This window comes from Melopsittacus undulatus, chromosome 1 (assembly GCF_012275295.1).
Source record: "Melopsittacus undulatus isolate bMelUnd1 chromosome 1, bMelUnd1.mat.Z, whole genome shotgun sequence".
Classification (NCBI taxonomy): Eukaryota; Metazoa; Chordata; class Aves; order Psittaciformes; family Psittaculidae; genus Melopsittacus; species Melopsittacus undulatus.
In genome coordinates this window covers 62690573-62712155 of record NC_047527.1, presented here as the reverse complement: position 1 = coordinate 62712155, position 21583 = coordinate 62690573, and the positions used below count along the sequence as shown (strand labels likewise).

The 21583-nt window shown below is 39.3% G+C and overlaps 2 protein-coding genes across 3 annotated transcripts in view; one reads left to right on the top strand and one right to left on the bottom strand.

The window, feature by feature from the left end:
- Window positions 1–10473, bottom strand: part of LOC101875294 (dynein heavy chain 5, axonemal-like) — a 158839-nt gene extending 148366 nt beyond the window's left edge. Inside the window, exons 1-8 of the mRNA XM_034061888.1 lie at window positions 10090–10473; window positions 9082–9182; window positions 7787–7975; window positions 7607–7681; window positions 4888–4974; window positions 3434–3505; window positions 1265–1366; window positions 214–400 (exon numbers count right to left, since the gene is read on the bottom strand). Coding sequence (XP_033917779.1) covers window positions 214–400; window positions 1265–1366; window positions 3434–3505; window positions 4888–4974; window positions 7607–7681; window positions 7787–7975; window positions 9082–9182; window positions 10090–10252 — 976 coding nt within the window. The 5' untranslated portion in view covers window positions 10253–10473. The remainder of the gene's footprint in view (window positions 1–213; window positions 401–1264; window positions 1367–3433; window positions 3506–4887; window positions 4975–7606; window positions 7682–7786; window positions 7976–9081; window positions 9183–10089) is intronic.
- A 1130-nt stretch (window positions 10474–11603) lies between these two features.
- Window positions 11604–21583, top strand: part of EXOC3 (exocyst complex component 3) — a 28164-nt gene continuing 18184 nt past the window's right edge. The window contains exons 1-5 of one of the 2 annotated variants that reach the window (XM_031052951.2): window positions 11644–11661; window positions 13605–13694; window positions 14745–14929; window positions 17971–18190; window positions 20216–20897. In XM_031052951.2, the coding sequence (XP_030908811.1) occupies window positions 14786–14929; window positions 17971–18190; window positions 20216–20897 (1046 nt within the window). In that variant the 5' untranslated portion in view covers window positions 11644–11661; window positions 13605–13694; window positions 14745–14785. Of the gene's footprint in view, window positions 11662–13604; window positions 13695–14744; window positions 14930–17970; window positions 18191–20215; window positions 20898–21583 lie in introns of both variants that reach the window. The other variant, XM_005153420.4, reaches the window with a different exon arrangement.

Sequence of the window (21583 nt, the reverse complement as noted above, 5' to 3'; positions counted from 1 at the left end):
TTAAGATTTATGTATTAAAGGATAGGAGAATGATTAATGATTTTATGATTACACAGTCAGAAAGTTGGCAAGGGTAAGCAGAAAAATGGATATAGCTCAGGGAAGATGAATTCTTCAAAGTAAATTTTAACTAATGATATAACATTTATTTAATTTATTAACATTCATTTAATAAGCAGCAACTGTGCTCGCTTTGCCATGGGAATTACTCACCTGCAGTTATGTAGTCAGATGGGTTCTGTAAGTTGCTGACATAAACATCAATATCCACTTTTGTGAGTTGAATTTTATCTCCTATGTTCTGTCTTGATGATGACAAAATACCCACAAATTTATCCACTGAGTACAGAAAGTCTTGTATCTGGCTGTTCTTCAAACCTTCTTTCACAGCTCCCCAGTTCTGATTATTGTATGATTTATGAAAAAAAAATCATAAAAGTAAAAGTGTGCCAGTATATAAAGATTTATTTGTATGCCCTTTAAAACACATTCATCTATACTATAACATAAAGTGTGCACTGATTTAATTATTCTGCTACACAAGAAGAAACAAACAAGCAAGAAGCTCTCAAGAAATAAAAATGTCTCCCTGCTCTTGCTGTCTTCACACTGAATTAATATCTTTTTTTTTTTTTTTAAATTTCAGTCTGATTTGGCTCTCTCTGATCAAAGAAAAGCATCTAATCTCCCTTCCCGCTCCTCGGTTAGAGGAAATGGTAGCATATGGTAACAGCATATGACAACATCATCCTTGACAGACACTGAGCTTCATTATATACCCTGCCTCTAATGTGTACTTCTGGAGGCAACAGAACCAGCTGTGATGCAGCTGTGATGCTTTGTGAGTGCCATAGAACAAGGACAACTCAAAGAATCTGGATACTTTGGTTGTGATAGAGTGCTTGCTGCCCACCCTCCAGAATAAAATCAAATACTGATGCATTGTCCTGCCAGAAGGATTTGATTCTTCTTTCATTGACAGCTTAATCTAGTTTTAACAAAGTCATCATAATTTTACCTTATTATGGCTGCTATGCTATGTTCTCCTTTGTCATGAACATTACAGCTGATGCTATTGCTTGAAAATAAACCATAAGTACATGAAATTCAAACATACAAATTGAATGAGCCCCATAAATATCCTCTATTAGACTTTCACCTCTTTGTATCCCCTGTTATGTTCAATTGATGCACAAATAGAATAGAAGCAGCCACTTGCCTTAATTCCACATGTTCTTGAGAAGAAGACTAGCTATTTGATTACCTGTTGTGATTTAAGTGCTGGTATCATGATCTTGGACAAGAAAAATTCGAGGCCCTGAAGGATATTTCCATTAGTACAATCAAATATGCCAAAATTCACCTCCTTTGGGAAGAAACAAAAATTAGTAGAGTGCATGTGAACTTCTCCAGCATTATACTATTTGAATTCACACATGGAAGACATTATATATTTAGTCCATAACTACATAGGTTACATGGAATTCAGCTACTGAATTTGGATTGGACATAGACTAAAATTCAATTGGAAACTCCCAGACTTGTCTTTATGTTTGAGTCATTGGAAGAGTCTGTCCCATATTGTAGCAACACTCCAGCAAACAACTAAAATTAACCGTTTAACCTCAATGCATTAATTAATCTTAAGACAATAATATATCTGTATTTCCTTTTTAGAGAAACAGCTTCCATCTACATAAATGCCTAAAAAAAGGACAACAAATATATCGGGCAAGAAATGCCTCTCTTGGTTGCAGTTTTCTCCAGTTCATTGTTAATGAACTTAAGCTTAGGAAGCACTTCTTCACTGACAGGTGGTCAAACACAGGAAAAGGCTTTCTCAAGACATGGTCAATGCCCAAAGCCTGCCAGTGTTTAAAGAAGCATTTGGTCAATGTCCTTCACAACATGCTTAAACTTGGTCAGTCCTGAAGGGGTCAGGCATTTGGACTAGATGATCATTGCAGGTCTCTTCCAACTGAAACAGACAATGAACATGAGCCAGCAGTGTGCACTTGCAGCTTAGAAAGCCAACCATATCCTGGGCTGCACCAAAAGGAGCGTGACCCGCAGGTCAAAGGAGGTGATCCTGCCCCTCTACTCTGCTCTCGTGAGACCTCACCTGGAGTAGTGTGTGCAGTTCTGGTGTCCTCAACATAAAAAGGACACAGAGCTGGTGGAACAAGTCTAGAGGAGGACCACAATGATGATCGGGGACTGGAGCACCTCCCATATGAAGACAGGCTGAGAAAGTTGGGGCTGTTCAGCCTGGAGAAGAGAAGGCTGCGTGGAGACCTCATAGCAGCCTTCCAGTATCTGAAGGGGGCCTACAAGGATGCTGGAGAGGGACTCTTCATCAGGGACTGTAGTGACAGGGTAAGGGTAATGGTCTTCAAGCCTTATCAGTGTAAGACTGGCTGACTGAAAATTATGGCTTGTTTTACCTTCAGTAGCTTCTAAAAATACTGCCTTACATAGGGAATAAAGTTTGATGACAGCTACATGACAGCCCCTGCAAAAAGAAGGCAATTACCAGAGAACCACAGAGAGAAGCCACCAAGGCAGCTAACTGAAGAGTTTGGACAACCATTCTGACAGGTATTCAACTGAAGCAGCACAGCAGGGCTGACAGGGCACAAGAACTGGAAGGGTCCTTGACATTACTTTTGCACCCCTGGATGACATATTTGTAAAAATATTGTTATAAAGCAAGTGACTGAGAATAACTGAAGTATTAATTTCCATTACTGTAGCTGGAGAACAAATTTACTACAGCTTTGGCCTGCTCAAATGGACCACATCAATCTATTACTGACTAACAAGGAGAAAAATCTGTACAGCATAAGAATGAAGGTATCAATATTTTTGAGAATATTATTTCAGGTTTATGACTTCTTTTTTTTTAATGTTAATGTCTATTCTTAGTTGTTAGCATCTGGATGATCTTCTATTACAAGTATTTCCCAATAACATAAGTAATTCTGAAAGTCAGTAAAGGCTATTACCGGTACTTCTTTATACACAGCTAAAGCTCCTAGGGGAGAAAAACCTTGCTTCAGTTAATTTCAACTATGATCTTTATTTCAAAATATACAGTTATTTAAATGTGGCATTTCCATTATTTAGGCTCATTATTTAAAAGAAAACATCCTGGTTTCAGTCTTTATTCTCTATTGCCATTAAGATATGTGTTTTAATGACTGATTAATAATTAATTTTTATCAATTAAAATCTTGGGTTTAGTAATAATATTGCAGTTGCTAACATCCAAATCATTAGGCCATTACTTTATCATAAATACTTATTCAGATGAAAAGAATGTTTATGAAACAGAACTAGGTATTTTCGTGGAAGCATTCTGACCCCAGCTGCATGAATAAAGGTCTAAGAAAATATTAAGTAGACTGCAAAAACTGCATGATTCTGGTCTTACCTGGGAAACATTTGACACAGTTACAACTTTATCTGATATCCTTAGGAAAAACGCACAAGTTCCTGTGAAGTCCTGTAGAACGGACAAAATGCATGTGATTAGAAAGAATATATATGTACAGTAAAAATAATTTACTTAAAAATGTGCTGAAAATACAATTGTAAAAAACATATTACTTAAAAAGGTAGTGAACTATTTGTAGGATATTTGAAAATATGTCCCTTTCAAATCGAATCCTTTTTGTCCATCTGACATAAGAAAGTCAAAATGCCCTTTTGGGCAGACCAGCTCAGTACTGCACCTCTACCAAGAAAATGCAGCTCAGGGATAGCTCATGATCTAGGCTGTTTCCTGGGCTCCATTCCTCTTGTATTTCCTGAGTACCTGAGATCATTGTATGACAGCTGGTAGATGACATATTCCTGTCTAGTAATTTTAGTATTCATTTATGGACCTATCCATGACATTGACTAATCCCTTTCAGAATCTGCCAACATCTATTCACTAAAAAACCCTAAAGATATCTTCAGCTTTCAAACATTGAAATTACTTTTCATAGATACTTAGGCCAGCATGGATCATCTTAGAATGACATTTAATTTTTTAAATGGGAACTTAAAAGATTACTAAAAATGTCTGATCCAAATACTTTTTAACATGTATTTTCATCTTTTTGATGGACTGACATAATGTCAAAGTTTCAAATCAGTAGTGCAACAATACTTATTTTTAGTCTATTAAATCTAATAACAATTCAACTATAATAAATTTGAAAAGCCATTCCAATTGGTGCAATTGGCAGAGGAATGAACCTCACTTCTCCTCTGAAAGCAAGAAGGTATTCTTCAGCTTTGTCTTTTCTTATATAACAATGTTAATATAAGCTCATCGGGGGAAAAAAAGACATCACCATGCCGTATTAAAAGAAAATTGTATATGGTACACCTGATTCCCCCCAGAAGAGGTGGAAAGAAAGAAATTAATCAGAAATCTTACTGACTACTCTGAATACACGCTGAATAATGCCTAGACATTACAGTCAGGAGATCATTGTAAGAATCTGAATGCAATAAAAGAATTATTGAAGGCATTTTTAGAGTAATGTGCAGTATTATAATATGAAAGAAAATACAAAACCACTGAGAACTGCACTTTTAAGCTAGAAGTGCACAAGCACTGGAAAAACACTTAACCTGCAGTCATTAAAAAAAATGTTAGGATCTGCAAATTTTTGACAAGGGTTTATTTGAGCTGCATTATTCTCAAATGGTCAAATCCACTAATCATTATTTCTTTATAGATGAATTACAGCCTCTGCTCCCATTATAAGAACGTGGACTGAGTACTTAAATATCTATTGAAGAATTGCAAAAAGCCGTTTAACACTGAACAACTGTTTGGTTTTTTCAATATTTTATTTTTCAAATGTCATCTAGTGAATTTTTCAACCATACCTCAGTAGAACCCATAGTAATAAATAACTTCTTCTGAAGCAAACAGTTTGTTGACCCATCCGACCTCAATGATGCATTCAACTTCTGCTAGGAATTAAATTATAAACAAAAGGTTAATAAAATTATTATCATACAACTACCTCATCGTATTTGAGTATGTGAATTATAACTAAGCTTATTCTGAGTCAATGAGGTTGGCTTTATCTGGAGAATAAGCTTTGCATGAACCTCACAGTTCCTGGTTAACAGCTTCATAGCCCTGTTATTTGAGAAAAAATAAAATCAAAGAAGAAGAGGGCAAAAAATTCTCAGAAAATAAAATGAAATTAAATCAGAAGTGTTTTCCAGAGCAACTTTCTCTTTTGCAGTCAATGGTCCCTCTCCACTGAGATGTATCGTCAAACTCTTCTCTTTGAATCAACAATAAAAGCTTCCTTCTGTCTAATCTTCTGTCAAACACTTTGGAAAATAATCTGTCGAAACATGGAAGAATTTAACAGAAAATAATGTGGAAGAAGCCTCAGATATATTTCTCTTTCAAGATGAAGAAAGATCTCTTCATAAAAAGTCAAATGTTCGGCTCCTGCTAGACTAAATAGGTGATGTATGACACACAGCGGTGGCTCTCCATTTCCACCCCAAAATAGCATCTTTTAACCCCTGTGTACAGTCTTGTCATGGGTTCAGCCATAGCAGTCATTTTTCTCCTTCTTGTAGCTGGTGCAGTGCTGTGTTTTGACTTCTGGGCTGGGAACAGTTGCTTGATAGCGAGCATGTTTTGAGGGTGTTTTTGTTCAAGGCTTTTTCTGAGCACGTGCTCCAGCCAGGTGGAGGAGGGGAGGCCGGGAGGAAGGAGAGACAGGACACCTGACCCAGGCTGGCCAATGAGGTATTCCATACCATAGCACATGATGCCCAGGATGCAACTGGGAGAGAGAGAGCTGGAAGGGTGTAGTGCTGGAGGGTAATGGAGGAGGGAGCACGCGGTGCTCGGCCAGGCAGGGTGGAATGAGTTATGGGTCGGTGGCTGGTGGGGTGTTGTATTCTTTTCACTTGTTATTGGCTTTATCATTATTATTTGTAGTAGTAATGGCAGTAGTGATTTGTGTTGTGCCTTAGCAATTAAACCGTTCTTATCTCAACCTGTGGGGGCTACATTCTTTGGATTCTCCTTCCTAACTCTCCAGGAGTTGGGGGAGCAAGGGGGGGAGTGAGTGAGAGTACTGTGAGGATTTGGTTTAAACCACGACAAGTCTCAAGTGAAAAACACACACCCAAGCTGGAAAAAGAGAGAGACGAGGAGCACTGAAGAAAGGATTTTTGATAACTCTTGGTAAGAACATGTTTACTAGGTCAGGACAACAGTCTGCACGAGCCAGTATTTTGTCTCCAAGAGTGACCAAAAATGGGGAAGAACATGGCAAGCATGTATGATACTGTCCTTGAATAATCCCCAATTCTCCAGTATGTTTGCAATAGAACTGTTGACAAAATAGTCAATTTAATGAGATCTCTTGGCTCATCAGGATGGGGTGAAAGACATTAGAGACAGCATTCATACTTTCCATCAGACACATTTTTTTATGCTATGCTGCTTTTGCAACAAAATTTTCCCCAAAAAATGATATTTTGATGGTTAAAAAAGACCAAAATAAAACAAAATTAGATGCAAAAATGAAATGTTCAACTTAACCCAAACTGGGCATTTATTTCTGGTTTTTCAGTTAAGGAAAATAATTTCAATATTTTTAGTTTCATCTTGATTTAAGTCAGAGATCAATAGATTTATTCCAGAAATGTACATGCACAGTCCTAATTAAGGAAAAATTAATTAAACTGTTTTGACATCTAAGCTGATTCTGTGCTTTGCAAAGTCTCCAAGCACTTCCAGTACCACCCAAAGTTCTTTTAACCTATCTAGGTTATAATTAATCTGTAATTGATTCTTGTACTTAACTAAGGATTAAGCATTATCAACTGGTTTTCCTCCCCAACAAGCCGCACAATATGGTGAGTTAGCTCACCCTTGTGTCTCCTCAATGACATCACCTGAAAGGACTGAGGAAGGACTTCTGCAGTTCAGGAAGCTCACACAGTCACATTAAGCAATTTCAAGGTCACTTAGCACCTTCTGATATCACACACTCAATGGAAGCTGAACAATGATTGTGCTTTTTATGAAGAGGCTTCTCCTCAGAATTGAAAGGGAGAGAAATACATCTTGGAAACCACAAGTTTTCCAAGTTTAAGGTGATATTCCACAGAATAGGACATGAACATGAAGGCACCTTACTTTAGAAAGAAATTGCATTATTTTTCACCCTCTTGAATGACTCCTTTGTCCATAGTGCAGGTGGTGCAATTCAAAACAAAATGAGAAGACAAAATGGTTCTTATACATTTCTATAATATTTATGCTCTCTAATTTAATATTTTTAAATTCTGAATACTGTGAACACTGCTTCACTTTATAACTTTTCAAGTTTGGATTTTTACTTTATTTGGCCATTTTTAATAAAACCAGTATCAAACCATCCCACAAGGTATTTTCCTGTTCTCATGTAAACCAGGATGGCAACATATAAACATGTGTGTTCTTTCCCCACTGGCAAACATAGGAAATATAATCTCTGTTAAGAATTTCTAAATTTTGCAACAGTCATATTAACTTTTTTAAAATACAGTTTTTGCTTTTGCAAAAATAATAATAGAAACATACCTGTAATACATCTTGATAAAAGAAGAGCAACTTTTTAATCCCACTAGGGGCAAAGAACTGTTCTATAAGTTGAAACTAGAAACAAAATTACAATTGTAGTTAATTGTGAAGTAGTTTCAGAAACTGGAAATTATGGTAATACATTTAATAATAATAATAACAACATTAACTAATATTTACCTTGTCATCAGAAATAACAGCCTCCTCCACTTGCTGCTCACTTAAGCCTATCCCATATGCTAATCTTGATATCAGATACTTGTATCTTTCATCTATTTGAGCTCTTCTCTCTTCTTTGGTGACTTTGGCTTGCTTGGCTAGTTCTTTCCTAGTTTCACTGGAAAGTACTATACTTTTCTTACCAGTTGTCTAGAAGACAAAAATTTGTTATAAAGAGATTCTTTTTCCTCACTTAAAGATTGGATTTTATAATATTGATCTTTAAGATGGTTTCATAAACTACTTCAGGCAGGAACATAAAAAAAAATCTAAGAAATGCAGGGGGAGAAGATCATAGAATCATAGAATAGTTAGGGTTGGAAAGGACCTTAAGATCATCTAGTTCCAGATCAGTAATAATTAATTTGTTGGGCCAGAATTATTTCTCAAAGGAAATAAATAAAACAATCCACTATAAAAGCAGTCACCACCAGAACAAATATACAATTTATGTTAATATGGAGGTCATATAATGTTAGTAGCAGAATGGTAAAGAAGGAAATCTATGTAGCCAAAGGATTTTTTTAAATCTTCATAATAGCATGAAGAAGACTGAAAATAGATATGGTGAATAACATTCTTAAATCAAGAGAAAATCTTCAGAAGCCATGCAAAAAAAAATAAGGATTTGGGTAAAAAAGTCCCCACTGAGCATTTCCTTCTACACAAATCTCCCACTGACGTGAGTATCTGAAGTCTGGGGATGTCTGAACTGTCTCCACACATCACAATTTTCATTGGAGAGAAAAGATAAATTACACCATCTTCCCAGTACCCTAAACTAGGACTTGGAACTGATCAATCTTGATTTACTTATGGATTAAAAAAACAAAAAGCTGGCTGACATCCAGTCAGTCTTCTATCATCTCTGGCTTCCATGCCAACAGCTGGATCTTTTGTTTTGCATATGTCTGCCCTGATGCAGAACTACCTTATTCAAATATTCTTAACCAATTTTATTTTTCATCTTGGCAAAGAAAGGGGATTAACTAGTGGATGATCAAAAAATACCCCAAAGCCAAAATCCCAGCAACACACAGTGTGAGCACAGAATGTAAATGGCCTAACACTATATATGTTTTTAAGTGGTTCACTGTTCTTTTTCCTTGTAATTAACAGATAATGAAGAAACTCAGTGCCCTCTAGTATGAGGACAAACTTTTGTTAATGAAGACTGCAAGAATAGTCTGTACAGAAGAAAATTTAACAGAAAAAAGGTAGCTGAGTCACCACCTATTTTAGCATAAAACACTTGCCGGAAGAACAGCAGTCAAAGGTGATACTGTGGCAACAGACGCTAGCTCAGTGCTCCTTGTCTTCAGTTCCCCTCCACGTCTACGATGCTTACTTTCTGTGTCTAGTTAAAAGAAGTGACAAATCTAATTATTCAGCCTCAGAAGCTGCTAGTGGGAAAAGGTGTCTTACAATGGCTTTTACCTCAAGTGCAATTGGAACAATCCCTACTGATAGCAACAGAGGTAAGAAAAAGCAATTTAGGGTACTAGCTTGCAGAAATCAGTCCTGGAAAAATAGGGATTCTGAGACATTGTCAATTTTCACACTTGCTATTGTCACCCAGTTACTCCTCTTCTCTTACTTCTTCATCTAAATTCTGATTGTCAGTCTCATGCACTTCTGACAAACTTGCTGCTTACAGAAACTTGCAAGACAACTTGAGCACATGGAGTATCTGAAGAATGAATACTGCTAGTGTTTACAATAAAACCAGGCCATATATCATTAGAGTGCATAACCATCTTCTGCTGCTTGTTTAAGCCTCCTTATGAGGCTTTGAAGCCCTTCAAGTTATGTAACAAAAAAAAATCTATTTCATGCCTTTGTTTTTCCTAGAAATTAGGATTTGAATATTTTGAAGTAATTTAAGTAACAATATTTAAGTAACTATATTACAGAACATACCATACTATAGAATATTACTAATTTTAATGCCAGAAAAACGGTTCTAATTGTGTTACTATGATTTGACACTAGGAAATCTGCTAAGGGATCAGAGTTGCACTGTGCAAGACTTTGTAAATACATATATATATATAAAAGCATTTATTGATATGTATATGTTTATTTATAAAGCTGAAAATTGCACATTGAAGTCCCTACGCTAGCACATTCTGAACAGCACACGCCCACCCAGTATTTGTAAGTACAAACTTGAGCATTGTACTTAATTAGTTTCCAATTTTGTTCCTGGATTTTTTCTCCATACAAAGGCAACATGAAGTACTTGGTGTTATTCTCTTCCTTACCTTTTTTTATAGCAATGAGAGGTGGACAGAGATCGATGTTGGGTTTGGAAGAAAGCTGCGCTGCTTTCAGTTGTTCTGATTCCTGCTGTGCAGAGTGACCAGGAGAGGAACTACGCTCGACAATTCCCCCTAACTCAGTCTCATCTCCCAGAGCCTCCTCCATCTCCACCACCACACGAAAAACAGCCTAAATCCACAATAGAGAAGATGACCAGATAATGTAACACGGTAACCACCAACCACATTTTCAGTACTTTTATCCCTGTTACTGCACCGATATGATAGACAGGCAAAGAAAAGAAGAAAATATTCCCCATTTCTGGTTGCTAATTTAAAATCAGAAGATCTAAGCAGTTTACAAAGTGATAAAAGCTCCTGTCAGTTACCAAAACTTTATTTCTAACTGCATAACTGCCATTTCCCTCTGATCAGCCTGCTGCAGTTAGGAACTCACACGTTGAGGGGCAGGTTAAGCTCCGTCTTACACGGCAGCCGCAGGTCCCACAGCAAAGCACTGCACACAGTGCGCGACCGAAGCACTTGCTTTACCTGAAGCGGGCTTTAAAGCCTGAGTTATGTCCAGGCATTGATTGCTGCTGGGAGCTACTATAGCAACCTGTACACAAAACCAGTCCCCAGGAGGCACCTCGGCTGTCCCAGTTTCCCCCGTATCCACCAGTCCAATGCTGATGTCACAGCTACTTGTCTTTTTAAATGCACCACAGTTCTTCTCAACATGTATACTAAATCCTAAGCGATCAGCTCCCCTGAGCCCCAGCGTTTGTGTTGTGCAGAGCCAGGGGAGGCTGTGGCGAGCTGCGTCCCCGCAGCCACAACACGCTCCTCAACACAGCCCTTCTCGGTGTGACAGCAACCCAAGTTGTGAATAGCATGTAAGGACACGGCTGAGTAAAGGGGCTTTTGCTCTGCCGGGAAAAGCCACTTCCACATGGATCTAAAAAGCAAGGCATGACTTTAAGCTTATCCACCTGCAGCATCCTTACTTCACAGGCTTCCTTTTACAGAAGATACCCCAAACTTTCACTGCAACAGGTTACAACTCAAACTCACAGGTTTAATGCCGGGAAGAACTTCTGCACTTTATCTTTTTAACTGATCTCGGTGACCTTGAATCAGGCCCCAAAAGTACTGACAGTCCCGTAAGGGAGGAAGACAAGTGATGTGCCACCGGTAGCCCCACAGGCTGCAGCCCCAAGCCCGCTCTGAGGCGATGTGGGCGTCCCCCACTCTGCCGTCCCGCCACCGGGACGAGGTTCCCCGGGGAGCGCTCCGCGGACACTAAACCAGCATAAACCGCTCTTCCAAAGGCCTTTTCGGTTATCAAGAACCCCCATCTTCCCCCCCTCTCCCCTGGTGGGCGCAGGCTGACCCCACGTCAGTGACAGGATGAACAGCAGCGCGCATGCGCACCCGCCACGGACAGTGAAGACACATGGAGGGGGAAGCAGGCGGTGGCGCTGGTTGCGTTCTGCGCCTGCGCGGCCTGCGGTGCTCCCGGCGCGTGCGCGCTGCTGGCCTGTCAGTGCCTTCCCGCGGGGCGGGCTGCACCCGGTAAGTGGGAGCTGTGGATCCTTCCGTCCCGCATCAGTGCCCTGGTCGGTGAGCGAATCCGCGCCGCCTCCCTCAGGGATGCCGTGACCGCAGTCTGTCAGCTTGAAGCGAAGGGGCAAGGCGGGAGGTGGGACGAGCCGGGCTGGGCCAAGCCGAGCTGATCCAGGGAGACCCTCGGGATGATGAGGCCGAAGCGGGTGCTGAGGGCTCCTCTGGCGTGCCCGCCCTCCGAGGGCCTCTGCCTGTCCGAGTGGAGCTCGGTGCGGCGGGGCTGCAGCCTTTCTTGCATGCCCAGGGTCAGGTGTCCATCTTCAGCCCGGCAATGACGGGCACCTGCGTCAATGCAAGTAATTCGAGTTGAGCCATCTCGGACGGGGAGTGCGGCCGGAGGAGTTGGGCGGCGCTGGGGCTGTCTGCTGGGGGTGCCACGATTTCCTCTGGGCTTTATTTTGGGGGGTTGTGTCCCAAACCTGGGCGTCCCTGCGCACCTCTAGCTCAGAAGCTGGCTTTGGGGCGGGTGGAGGCCTCCCCTGCCAGCGCGTCGCCCCGCTGGCTGGCTGCTCGGCTCCCTGCAGGAGGATAAGGGTGTGTTTGCAGCTGAAGCCTTTCCAAGGCTGCCCGGGACTTTCTTTTGTTCGCTTCTCCCAGTACTTTGCTCTGAAGGTGTTTGCGGTTTTGACTCACAGCCTCTGTGCAAAGCTGGCATGTTTTTTTTTAAAGTTTGTTCTTCCTTTTGAATGGTTAGTAGTTGTGCAACAACCTGTCTGCCTCAGCAAGTTAGTATGTAATCAGATTACACTATGCTGACTGCTGATTTCGTTCACGAAGTCTACTTAATGTGCCTGGGTAGTGGCTCTGTGGGTTAAAGCTGTCTTAACTCTGCCGAATGTAGTCAGAGTTGTTAATAAAGGCAGTAAGTCAGTATAAGGCTCTGTACTGCAGATGTAATTTCAGTAGTAAATTAATACTTTAAAATATTTTTTTAAAACTGCATATATAGTACTAATAGCTTTCATCCCTAGAAGTGTTCAGAAAGCATGTAGATGAGGCCCTCTGTGACTTGCTTTAGTGGTGGCCTCACCACCTTCAGAGTAAAGAACATCCTAACATATAAATTTACCCTCTTTCGTTTTAAAGCCATTCCCCTCTTCACCTCACTATGTACCCTTGAAAACGAAACATCATTTGAGCTAAACAGGCCATTAGGTAGAAAAGTGATGGGTATGGTTGCGCAGCTGAGGAGGTAAATATAGACGTGAGTTTATGCTGTAGAAATAATTCTGAAATAAATGCATATGTACACATGTGATTTTTGAAGATACTAGAGATACAGATCTGAAGATACTGGATGAAGGAATTTGAGACATAGTCTTACATACTGGCTCTTGGGAAACCTGTCTTGGAATCTTTTTTGATTCCAGTAAATTCTGAAATTACTAATTGTACTGATGCTGTATTGAGTCTGTCTAGGATGGGGTTAACTTTCTTCATAGCAGCCTTTATGATGCTGTGTTTTTAATCTTTAGCTAAAACAGTGTTGACAACACACCACCATGCTGGCTGTTGCTGAAGGCTGCTTGCGCAGTATCAAGGCTTTTTCTTTTTCCTGCTCTGCCCTCCACTTCCCTTGAGTAGGCTGGGGATGTGCAAGAGATTGATAGAGTACACAACTGACCCAAACCAGCTGAAGGGATACTCCCTACTGTATAATGTTATGCTAAGCAGTAAAAGATGGGGTAGAGGAAGAAGGGGAGTTTTTTGGCTTCCAGGGTGGTTGTTAATCAGAGACTATTTGGAGCATTAGTTTGCCAGTGGGAGGTGGTGAGCAATTGCCTTTGCTTCCCTTGTTGTGTTTTGCTTTTTGCTGGGGGGCAGGAGGTGTTTCCATTTTCCTATCAGATTGTCCTCTCAATCCATGAGTTTTCTTGCTTTTGCTCTTCCAGTTCAGCGCACTTGGCACATTTATTCATCAGATCTCTATTCTGCTGAGATTAAGTGATGTGCTGGATACACGAATGCAGACTGCTTTGAAAGTAGGTATCTACTTTCAAGGAATAATATGGATATGGGAGAGTATAATCTGTAGTTTTAGCAGCAGAACATAAAATGTTGTCATTGATTACAAGACTGAAGACACAGAAAAAAAATGGAAGGAATGAGGAATTCCAGATATTTTCCTTGAAGTTCTGTGAACACCATATTCTTGCATCTTTGGTAACTGGGATCTTCCCTGCTTTCTGTTAGCTAGTGAAGCTTGAGAAAACAGGTGTGGTTTGATGAACAGCAAACTTGGCCTTTTCTGCGTAGTAGTTTGCATGCATGTCCTGACTTCACTAGAAATTCTGCTGGAGACTTAGGTGAAATACTTGATTAATTTTTCCTTGCATACCTACACCTCTGATGGACTGATACTGTGAGAAAAACTGAAAACAAGAGTAGGAAAAAAAATAAAATCATCCATCAGAAGTCTAAATGGAAGTGCTTTATACTTAAGTCACTGGGTTTGAAGCTTGCACAGCTATGTTTCTCTCCACTTCTGGTAGCAAATTTGGCCTCTTGCTGCAGGGTGGCTCTGGTTCTCTCGGCTCCACCAGACTCTAGTTCAGGAAGAGTTAGGATTTTTTGCTTATACCTGTTAGAAGATTCCTTTCTGCTCATCTTATTCCCCTTGTAATAGGCAAACCTACTTTCTGATTAGCCAAAATCTGTTTTTTTTTAGATGAAGATTTGCAGGGTTTTTTGTTGGTGCAGGCTTGTGGGGGGTTTGTTTTGTTTTTTTTTTTTTTGTGGTTTTGTATTTGTTGTTGGTTTTGGTTTGGTTTCTGTAACTTACAGAGAGCAAAACAAATTGAAAAATGGTCACAGGAGAGCATTTCAGATAGATAACCTAATGAAACAGAATTGACTGTAAGAGGGATTCTTGTATAATTCTGCTTACTACTCTGTAATATGGTCTAATGATACTTCTGTCAAGTTGCACTGTTTTTACTGCCATAGTTCTCCAGTCGTTAACTTTGAAATGACACATAGCCATCAAATGAAAATAAAAATTATTTCTAAATATATATTACATTTCCTTTCAGTACTGTTAAATTATGAAGGCATTTTGAGGTCCTAATCAACAATGGAGGAAACGGATAGGGAAGCAGTTGCAACAGCTGTTCAGAGAGTAGCGGGAATGCTTCAGCGTCCTGATCAGCTGGATAAAGTGGAGCAGTATCGCAGGAGGGAAGCTCGTAAGAAGGCTTCAGTAGAAGCTCGACTCAAGGTACAAACTTTGATAAACCTGAGTATCTGTGGTGCAGCATCAATCTACCTTCCTTTACTTCCCCACTCCCTCCCCGTCTGCTTTTTGATTCTACAGTTTCATTCACATAATTTTAAACTGTGGATATATATCTTTGATCTGTGTCCAAAACAGAAACTTTGTGTCCTGAAAGTAACACAGCCAAATGCTGTACATCTCAATGAAATTTTATTCAAGCATTTCAAGTGTTCTTATGTCCTGTAACTTTGACAGTTTGTCCATGGACAGCTACCTTCAGGCTGTGTAGCTTGTCAGCCAACTAACCTTTGCCTTAATGACTGAATACTGAACTTGTAACAAAAAATCAATGATTGCATCTGAAAAAGGTCAGTCTGTTTAGTCTCTGGCTGTTACATGGGTTTATGGAAGATGGCTAAAACCTATGACACTGATGTGGAAGTGTACCCAATGATTCCCTCCTCATTCACATGTGTACATGTGAGTGCATGCACACAATGCACATACACAGACTTAGCCTAAATTATGAGTGAGGTCATTCTATGTTTATTGTCTCTATGTGACTTCTTCTGTCACCGGTACTCATTAGCCAACAGTCATTTTGACCGCTATCTTAAGTAATTGGAGTAGAACCTTAGAAGAGTGTTTTGGGAAATATTTTTTGGTTTACAAGATAAAAATGTCTGGTACACACTGTATCAAATCTTATACTTCAGAATAAGTCGGTTTATCCCACAAGTATTTGATGGTGCTTTCTCTATGGGAGGCTGGATGAAGTAGAAGAGACCCCATCTTCTTCCACAGTGAAAAAAATGTGTTTGCAAATTACACGTTAAATTTTGTCTGTAGCATAGAAACAGAACTTATGCTGATGACTTGGACTGGATTTTTTAGACTTAAGGCAGGAAGCATGTGGTGGGGTCTATTAATAATGGATCAGTTGTTTAGTTACTGTGAGCTATTTGTAATACATGAGCAGTCATTTGCTTACTGTATGCTTCTATAGACAGTGATGACTAAATGTATTTTTGTAAGCTTTGTAAATGCCTAAATCCACTTTTTGGCTAATTTCCGTGTTATTTTTATTAAGTTGCCTTAACTTCAGTCATCTATAGATAGTCAGAGATACCAAAAAGAAGCAAAATAGCCCTTAAATGCATTTAGGGTACATTCCTGAAACAGGTGATGGTAAGTGACAAAGCAGTTTTTCCCATAAGAAGTACTATTTTGGATAGGACCAGAAAGATACGTGTTTTGAGCCCTGTTCCTAGGGTAGCTTGGCTTTGATTTTGTTTGGGTTTTTTGTTGGTTTTGGTTGGTTGGTTTTGTTGTGGGTTTTTTTCAATATGGTGAGGGTTGGTCCAATCCATGATGAATATGCATTCTAGGAAGCAAAGTCCACAATGCTAGGACATGCGTCTCCCCTTTCCCCCACTCCTCACCCATCCCTGGCCCCGTGTGATTAGTAGAACACAAACTGAACATGGGTTTAGAATTTTTCTTGGCCATTTATGTTGGTGACTAAGATCAGTGATTGTTTCTGTTGAACATAATCAAGTTTCTGCTAAAGTTAAGTAGGCAAAAGTGTGAATATGTAATACTTGAAGCTCTGCCTCAGAAGAAATTTTCTCGAACAGTTAATGGTTGTGTGATTTTTAAAATACCTTATCCTCAGCTTCAAGAGATTGTGTTTGAATTTCATCCAGAGTGTTTGAGTATCCTAATTACCTCAGTTCCTGTAGGGGAAAAATGTGTTAATGCAGCAGTTCTGTAAATAGGTACTGTATAAAAATGCCTTACGACTGCTTAATTGTACTGAGTCTGACAGGAAAATACAGCTTTAGCAATAAAATCAGCATGTCATAATTTGAAAGTACATAAACAGCAATAGTTTAAGAATCACTGCATTTTTCTGGGACTTTCCCAGTACATTTAAAACACAATAAATGTTGTTCATAGTTACCAGGATTTCCTCTTTGGCTTCTAGTATCAGACAAAATGTTCCACAACTGCCCAAACTTTTTGGCCTTAAACATATGGCAAAAAAATGTGGTTTGAACTTAGCAAACCCATTAGTATCTCATTTCTTTACTGGTTACTTCAAGTCCCTGAGATATGCAACCTGTTTTCACCGATGTCTTGTCTTTGGCTTGTACTTGAAGTCTGTTATTTCCAGATTCATATTCCACTCACCTGATTTCATCTTAGTCACCTCTTTTAAGAACCTCATACATAAGAAATGTTGTGGATGTGATCTGATTGCTTTCACTCAGTATGCACTGTAATGCATGTTCTATAAGATGCCTGGGATGTCGAATGATATTCAGGACTAGTAGCTGATTCAAAAAGGCTTTATTTCAAGTGTCACCTGTCACAAGAGATACCTATATCAATAACCTTTTTCCCACAGTAATCTAGTACTTTATTATTGGTGTGCCTGTTGATGTTTCACAATGTTGAAATTTTACTCAGTTTTGGGTTTTGCTGTATTTTGTCTGAATTCCTTTTGAGTTATTTTGGGTTTTTGCCTTCAGGAATAACAGACCAGAGGGTTTGGTTTTGGTTTTTAGAACATTGTCAGTTGCTAGTCAAATTTTGTTAATTGCTTTAGGAAAATGCTCTGTGAATCTGTACATACCAGTCATTCTGTTGAAACATCTGGATCAGCTTTATTCTGATATCCTTTGAAATTAAGAAGGCAACGTGAAGAAATCTCATTCTGCCTTCCCATGATCCTGGTTTAATATAGATTTATAATGGTCATGATCTGCCTATGCTCCTGTGTTAGCTTTGGGGTGAACCAATTGTGTCTAGGTCTTTGAAAACTAGATAAAATTTCAGAACTTAAAAAAAAAATTAAAAAGTGCACATGCACAGAGTAAGTTACGCCTTTCTAGTAAGCTATAACACTACCTTTTCAGGTGTGGGTTTTCTCTGAAAATGTTAGGTACAGAAATGAAAATGGATTCCTGAGAAATGCTGAAAATGCAAAATTTATCATGATTAATAAGAGTTCGTTCTTTATCTTCTTCCTTGTATTTAAGGCAGCAATACAGTCACAGTTAGATGGAGTACGAACAGGTTTAAGTCAACTGCACAATGCACTGAATGATGTGAAGGACATTCAGCAGTCTTTGATAGATGTCAATAAGGACTGGAGGCAGAGCATCAACACCATAGAAAACCTCAAGGATGTTAAGGATGCCGTAGTGCAACATAGCCAACTGGCAGCTGCTGTAGAAAATCTGAAGAACATATTTTCAGGTAATCTTGTGGTCTTTATAAAATCCATCACATACTGAAGGCATTTTAAAATCATACTAACAGCTGTCAGGTTTTCAGGTAATGTTGAGAACTTTAAACTTTGCTGGGAAAGAGAAATCACCACCTATGCATCATGTTCAGGGAATTAGCTGGTAACCATTTAATATATATGAAGTCTAAATTGTTCTGTAAGAACTTCTAGTCTAGCCTATCTCATCATCAAACACAAGTCACAAAGAAGCTTCTTACTAGCAGTCAGTAGCACCAATAACATGTAGTATAAAAGACTGAAATATGCAAGTGGCATGTACAGAAAGAACATTCAGAAAGATTTGGAATGTTGCCAGTGAGTTGGGCACTTGCAGCAAGCCTGTTGGGTAAAAATAGTTACAAATGATTTTGGGAAGCAAAAGCTTTGTGTAAGCAAGGCGAAATATGAAAGGTCATGATCTCCAGTCAGTGATTCCCTGCAGTCTTTCTCACACAATAGCCTCCAAGGAGTTCCATTAATGTTACAAGCCTAAGTATAAACTATATGAAGTTCAATTTCAACTATGCACAGTCTTTGCTTCAAAATCAGGCATCATAATCACAGAAGGCAACTCATGCATAAAGGATTTACACATGGGAGACCCTTCTTCCTTGCACCACTGCACAAGTGTCAAGGTTTGCAAAATTAAGTAAGATTAATATGATATAGTGGGTACTGTAAAGATAAAGAAAATAGGATTACCTCTGTCCTCTTATGCAGCCTTTTTGGTGCACATTCCATTCCATCTTGAATCAGGGTGAATTCCTTGTCAGGACTTTTCTGCTTGTAAGTAATTTTAAGAATTTTTCCCCTATAATGAGGGCTAAACCTATCATACCATTTTGTTTTCATTTGAATAGGCCTTTATTTCCTCTTCTCTGCTGATAGTAACTCAATGTACCTATAAAGCAAAATTGTTTACCAGTCGTACCACATTGATTTGTTTAATTTCTGTAAGAGTGCATCCAACTGCTACAGTACCAAACTGGAATACATTTGGGTGGCTGCTTAAAGAGAGTAATATTTACATTCAATGCCTAGCATTGCATGTAAGCAACAAAGAACAGCAAGAACAACAAAATCTTGTATGTTACAATGCTGACTTATTTTGGGGATGTTGGTTTTTTTTGCACTGGATGCAGTTGAGACAATGCCTTTACAGGCATTCTGAGAAGCTTTTAGTGTGAAGTATCTCCTGTTGGGATTCTTAAATGGTGTAGTTGTTGATAACTTCGCTCTGAACAAAACAAGTATTTTATAAAACAAGTCGTTTTCAACATGATTAATGATTGTGTATAAGTGTCTTGTCAAACCTTTTTTTGGGGACACCAGTTTTATCACTAGCTGTCTTTTTTGCAGTGACCATTTTTCTGTTGAGATTTTTCAGTTCTTCTCCCCCCAGGATCCTAACCCTCTTCTTCTCTAGTATTCTTCAAATACTGAAAAACAACAAAGAAAAAGAAAAATCTTCTAAAAACTTTAGCAGCATAGGTAATTATCCATATTCTCACTTTGTGCCTTAGGCAGGCAAAAACTTCCTGCATGAAGGAGGTAAAAATCAGTATTATTTGGTGTATGTAGCATCAGGTTAAGCAGAGTAAGTGACTTTTAGTAGGGCAACTTAAATGACTTTTGTAGAAAATACATGAAAGCTTGTGCTGCAGTTTGTTTCATAGTAGATTTTCATGGATTTTTATTTCCTTTTAAGAGGGGGCGGGAGAGGAAAAGGGAAAGGAAATTATGTTCTCTTGGCACTGTGATCTTTGTTTAATGACTGATCCAAATGGAGCATTATAACAAGTAATGGATAAAGACATTCAGCATTTACTAACTGTTTTTGAGTACTTAACAGTAATTTCCTTTAAATTATTTCAAAATAATTACTAGAGGCATTCTTCAGCTTGTTTCCTAGTGCTTTTATTGTATTTATTCTCTGTATTTTGACTGTGTCATTTTATTCTATGTTCTTTTCTGCTTCTCTGCCTATCTTTCAGTTCCAGAGATAGTCAGGGAGACCCACGATCTGATTGAGCGAGGGGAACTTCTGCAAGCTCATCGAAAACTGATGGATTTGGAATGTTCTCGTGATAACCTGATGTATGAGCAGTATCGCATGGACAGCAAAAACACACATGACATGAACCTCATCCATACATACTTTGGGGATATGCAGAAACTTTCTGAGGAGTTGGCAAAGCAACTTTGGATGGTGGTTCAAAGATCTCTTGTTACAGTCCGTCGAGACCCAACCTTGCTTGTTTCTGTTGTTAGGATAATTGAGAGGGAAGAGAAAATAGACAGGCGCATGTTAGACAGGAAAAAACAAACTGGGTTCATACCTCCTGGCAGACCAAAGAAGTGGAAAGAAAAGATGTTCAACATTTTGGATAGAACTGTGAGCACACGAATTGAAGGCACTCAAGCAGATACTAGAGAATCTGACAAAATGTGGCTCGTGCGCCATCTGGAAATCATACGTAAATATGTCGTTGATGACCTGCTTGTGGCTAAAACCCTGCTGGATCAATGTTTTCCTCCAAATTATGACATTTTCAACAAATTGCTAGACATGTACCATCAAGCTTTGTCTACCCGCATGCAAGAGCTTGCTGCGGAGGACCTGGAAGCAAATGAAATTGTTAGCCTTCTAACTTGGGTTTTAAATACATACAAAAGGTAAGGTCCCCATCTCTTTTCTGTTAGCAGTAGCTGAGAGTAAGCATGCAAAACACAGTCTGTGTGCTAATATTTGCATGTCTGTTAACATGTAAGATACCTTTCCTATGGAGACAGGCTGAGAGAGTTAGATTTGTTCAGCCTGGAGAAGAGAAGGCTCAGGGAATACCTTAGAACAGCTTCTAGTACCTGAAGCAGGCACAAGAAATCTGGAGAGGGTGTTATTACAAAGGGGCATAGGGACAACACAAGGGGAAATGGTTTTAAACTGAAAGAGGGTAAATTTGGGCTAAATATAAAGGAAGAAATTCTTCGCTATGAGGGTGATGAAACACTGGCACAGGTTGCCAAGAGAAGCTGTGTCTGCCCCATCCTTGGCAGTGTTCAAGGCCAGGCTGGATAGGGCACTGAGCAATCTGGTCTAGTGGGAGGTATCCCTGCCTGTGGCAGAAGGATTGAACTAGATAATCTTTAAAGGTCCTTTCCAAGGCAAACGATTCTATGGAGACCATGGGTCACTGGAGCCTGTGGATGCATAGAATCAGCAACTGGAAAGACTGGGGTTTGTTGAAGTATAAGCATCCCCAGCCAGGGTAGGAGCCACAGTGGGGCCTGGAACTAGATGGTCTTTGAGATCCCTTCCAACCCAAACCATTGTATGAGTCTATGCAACCAAAGAGAGCAGT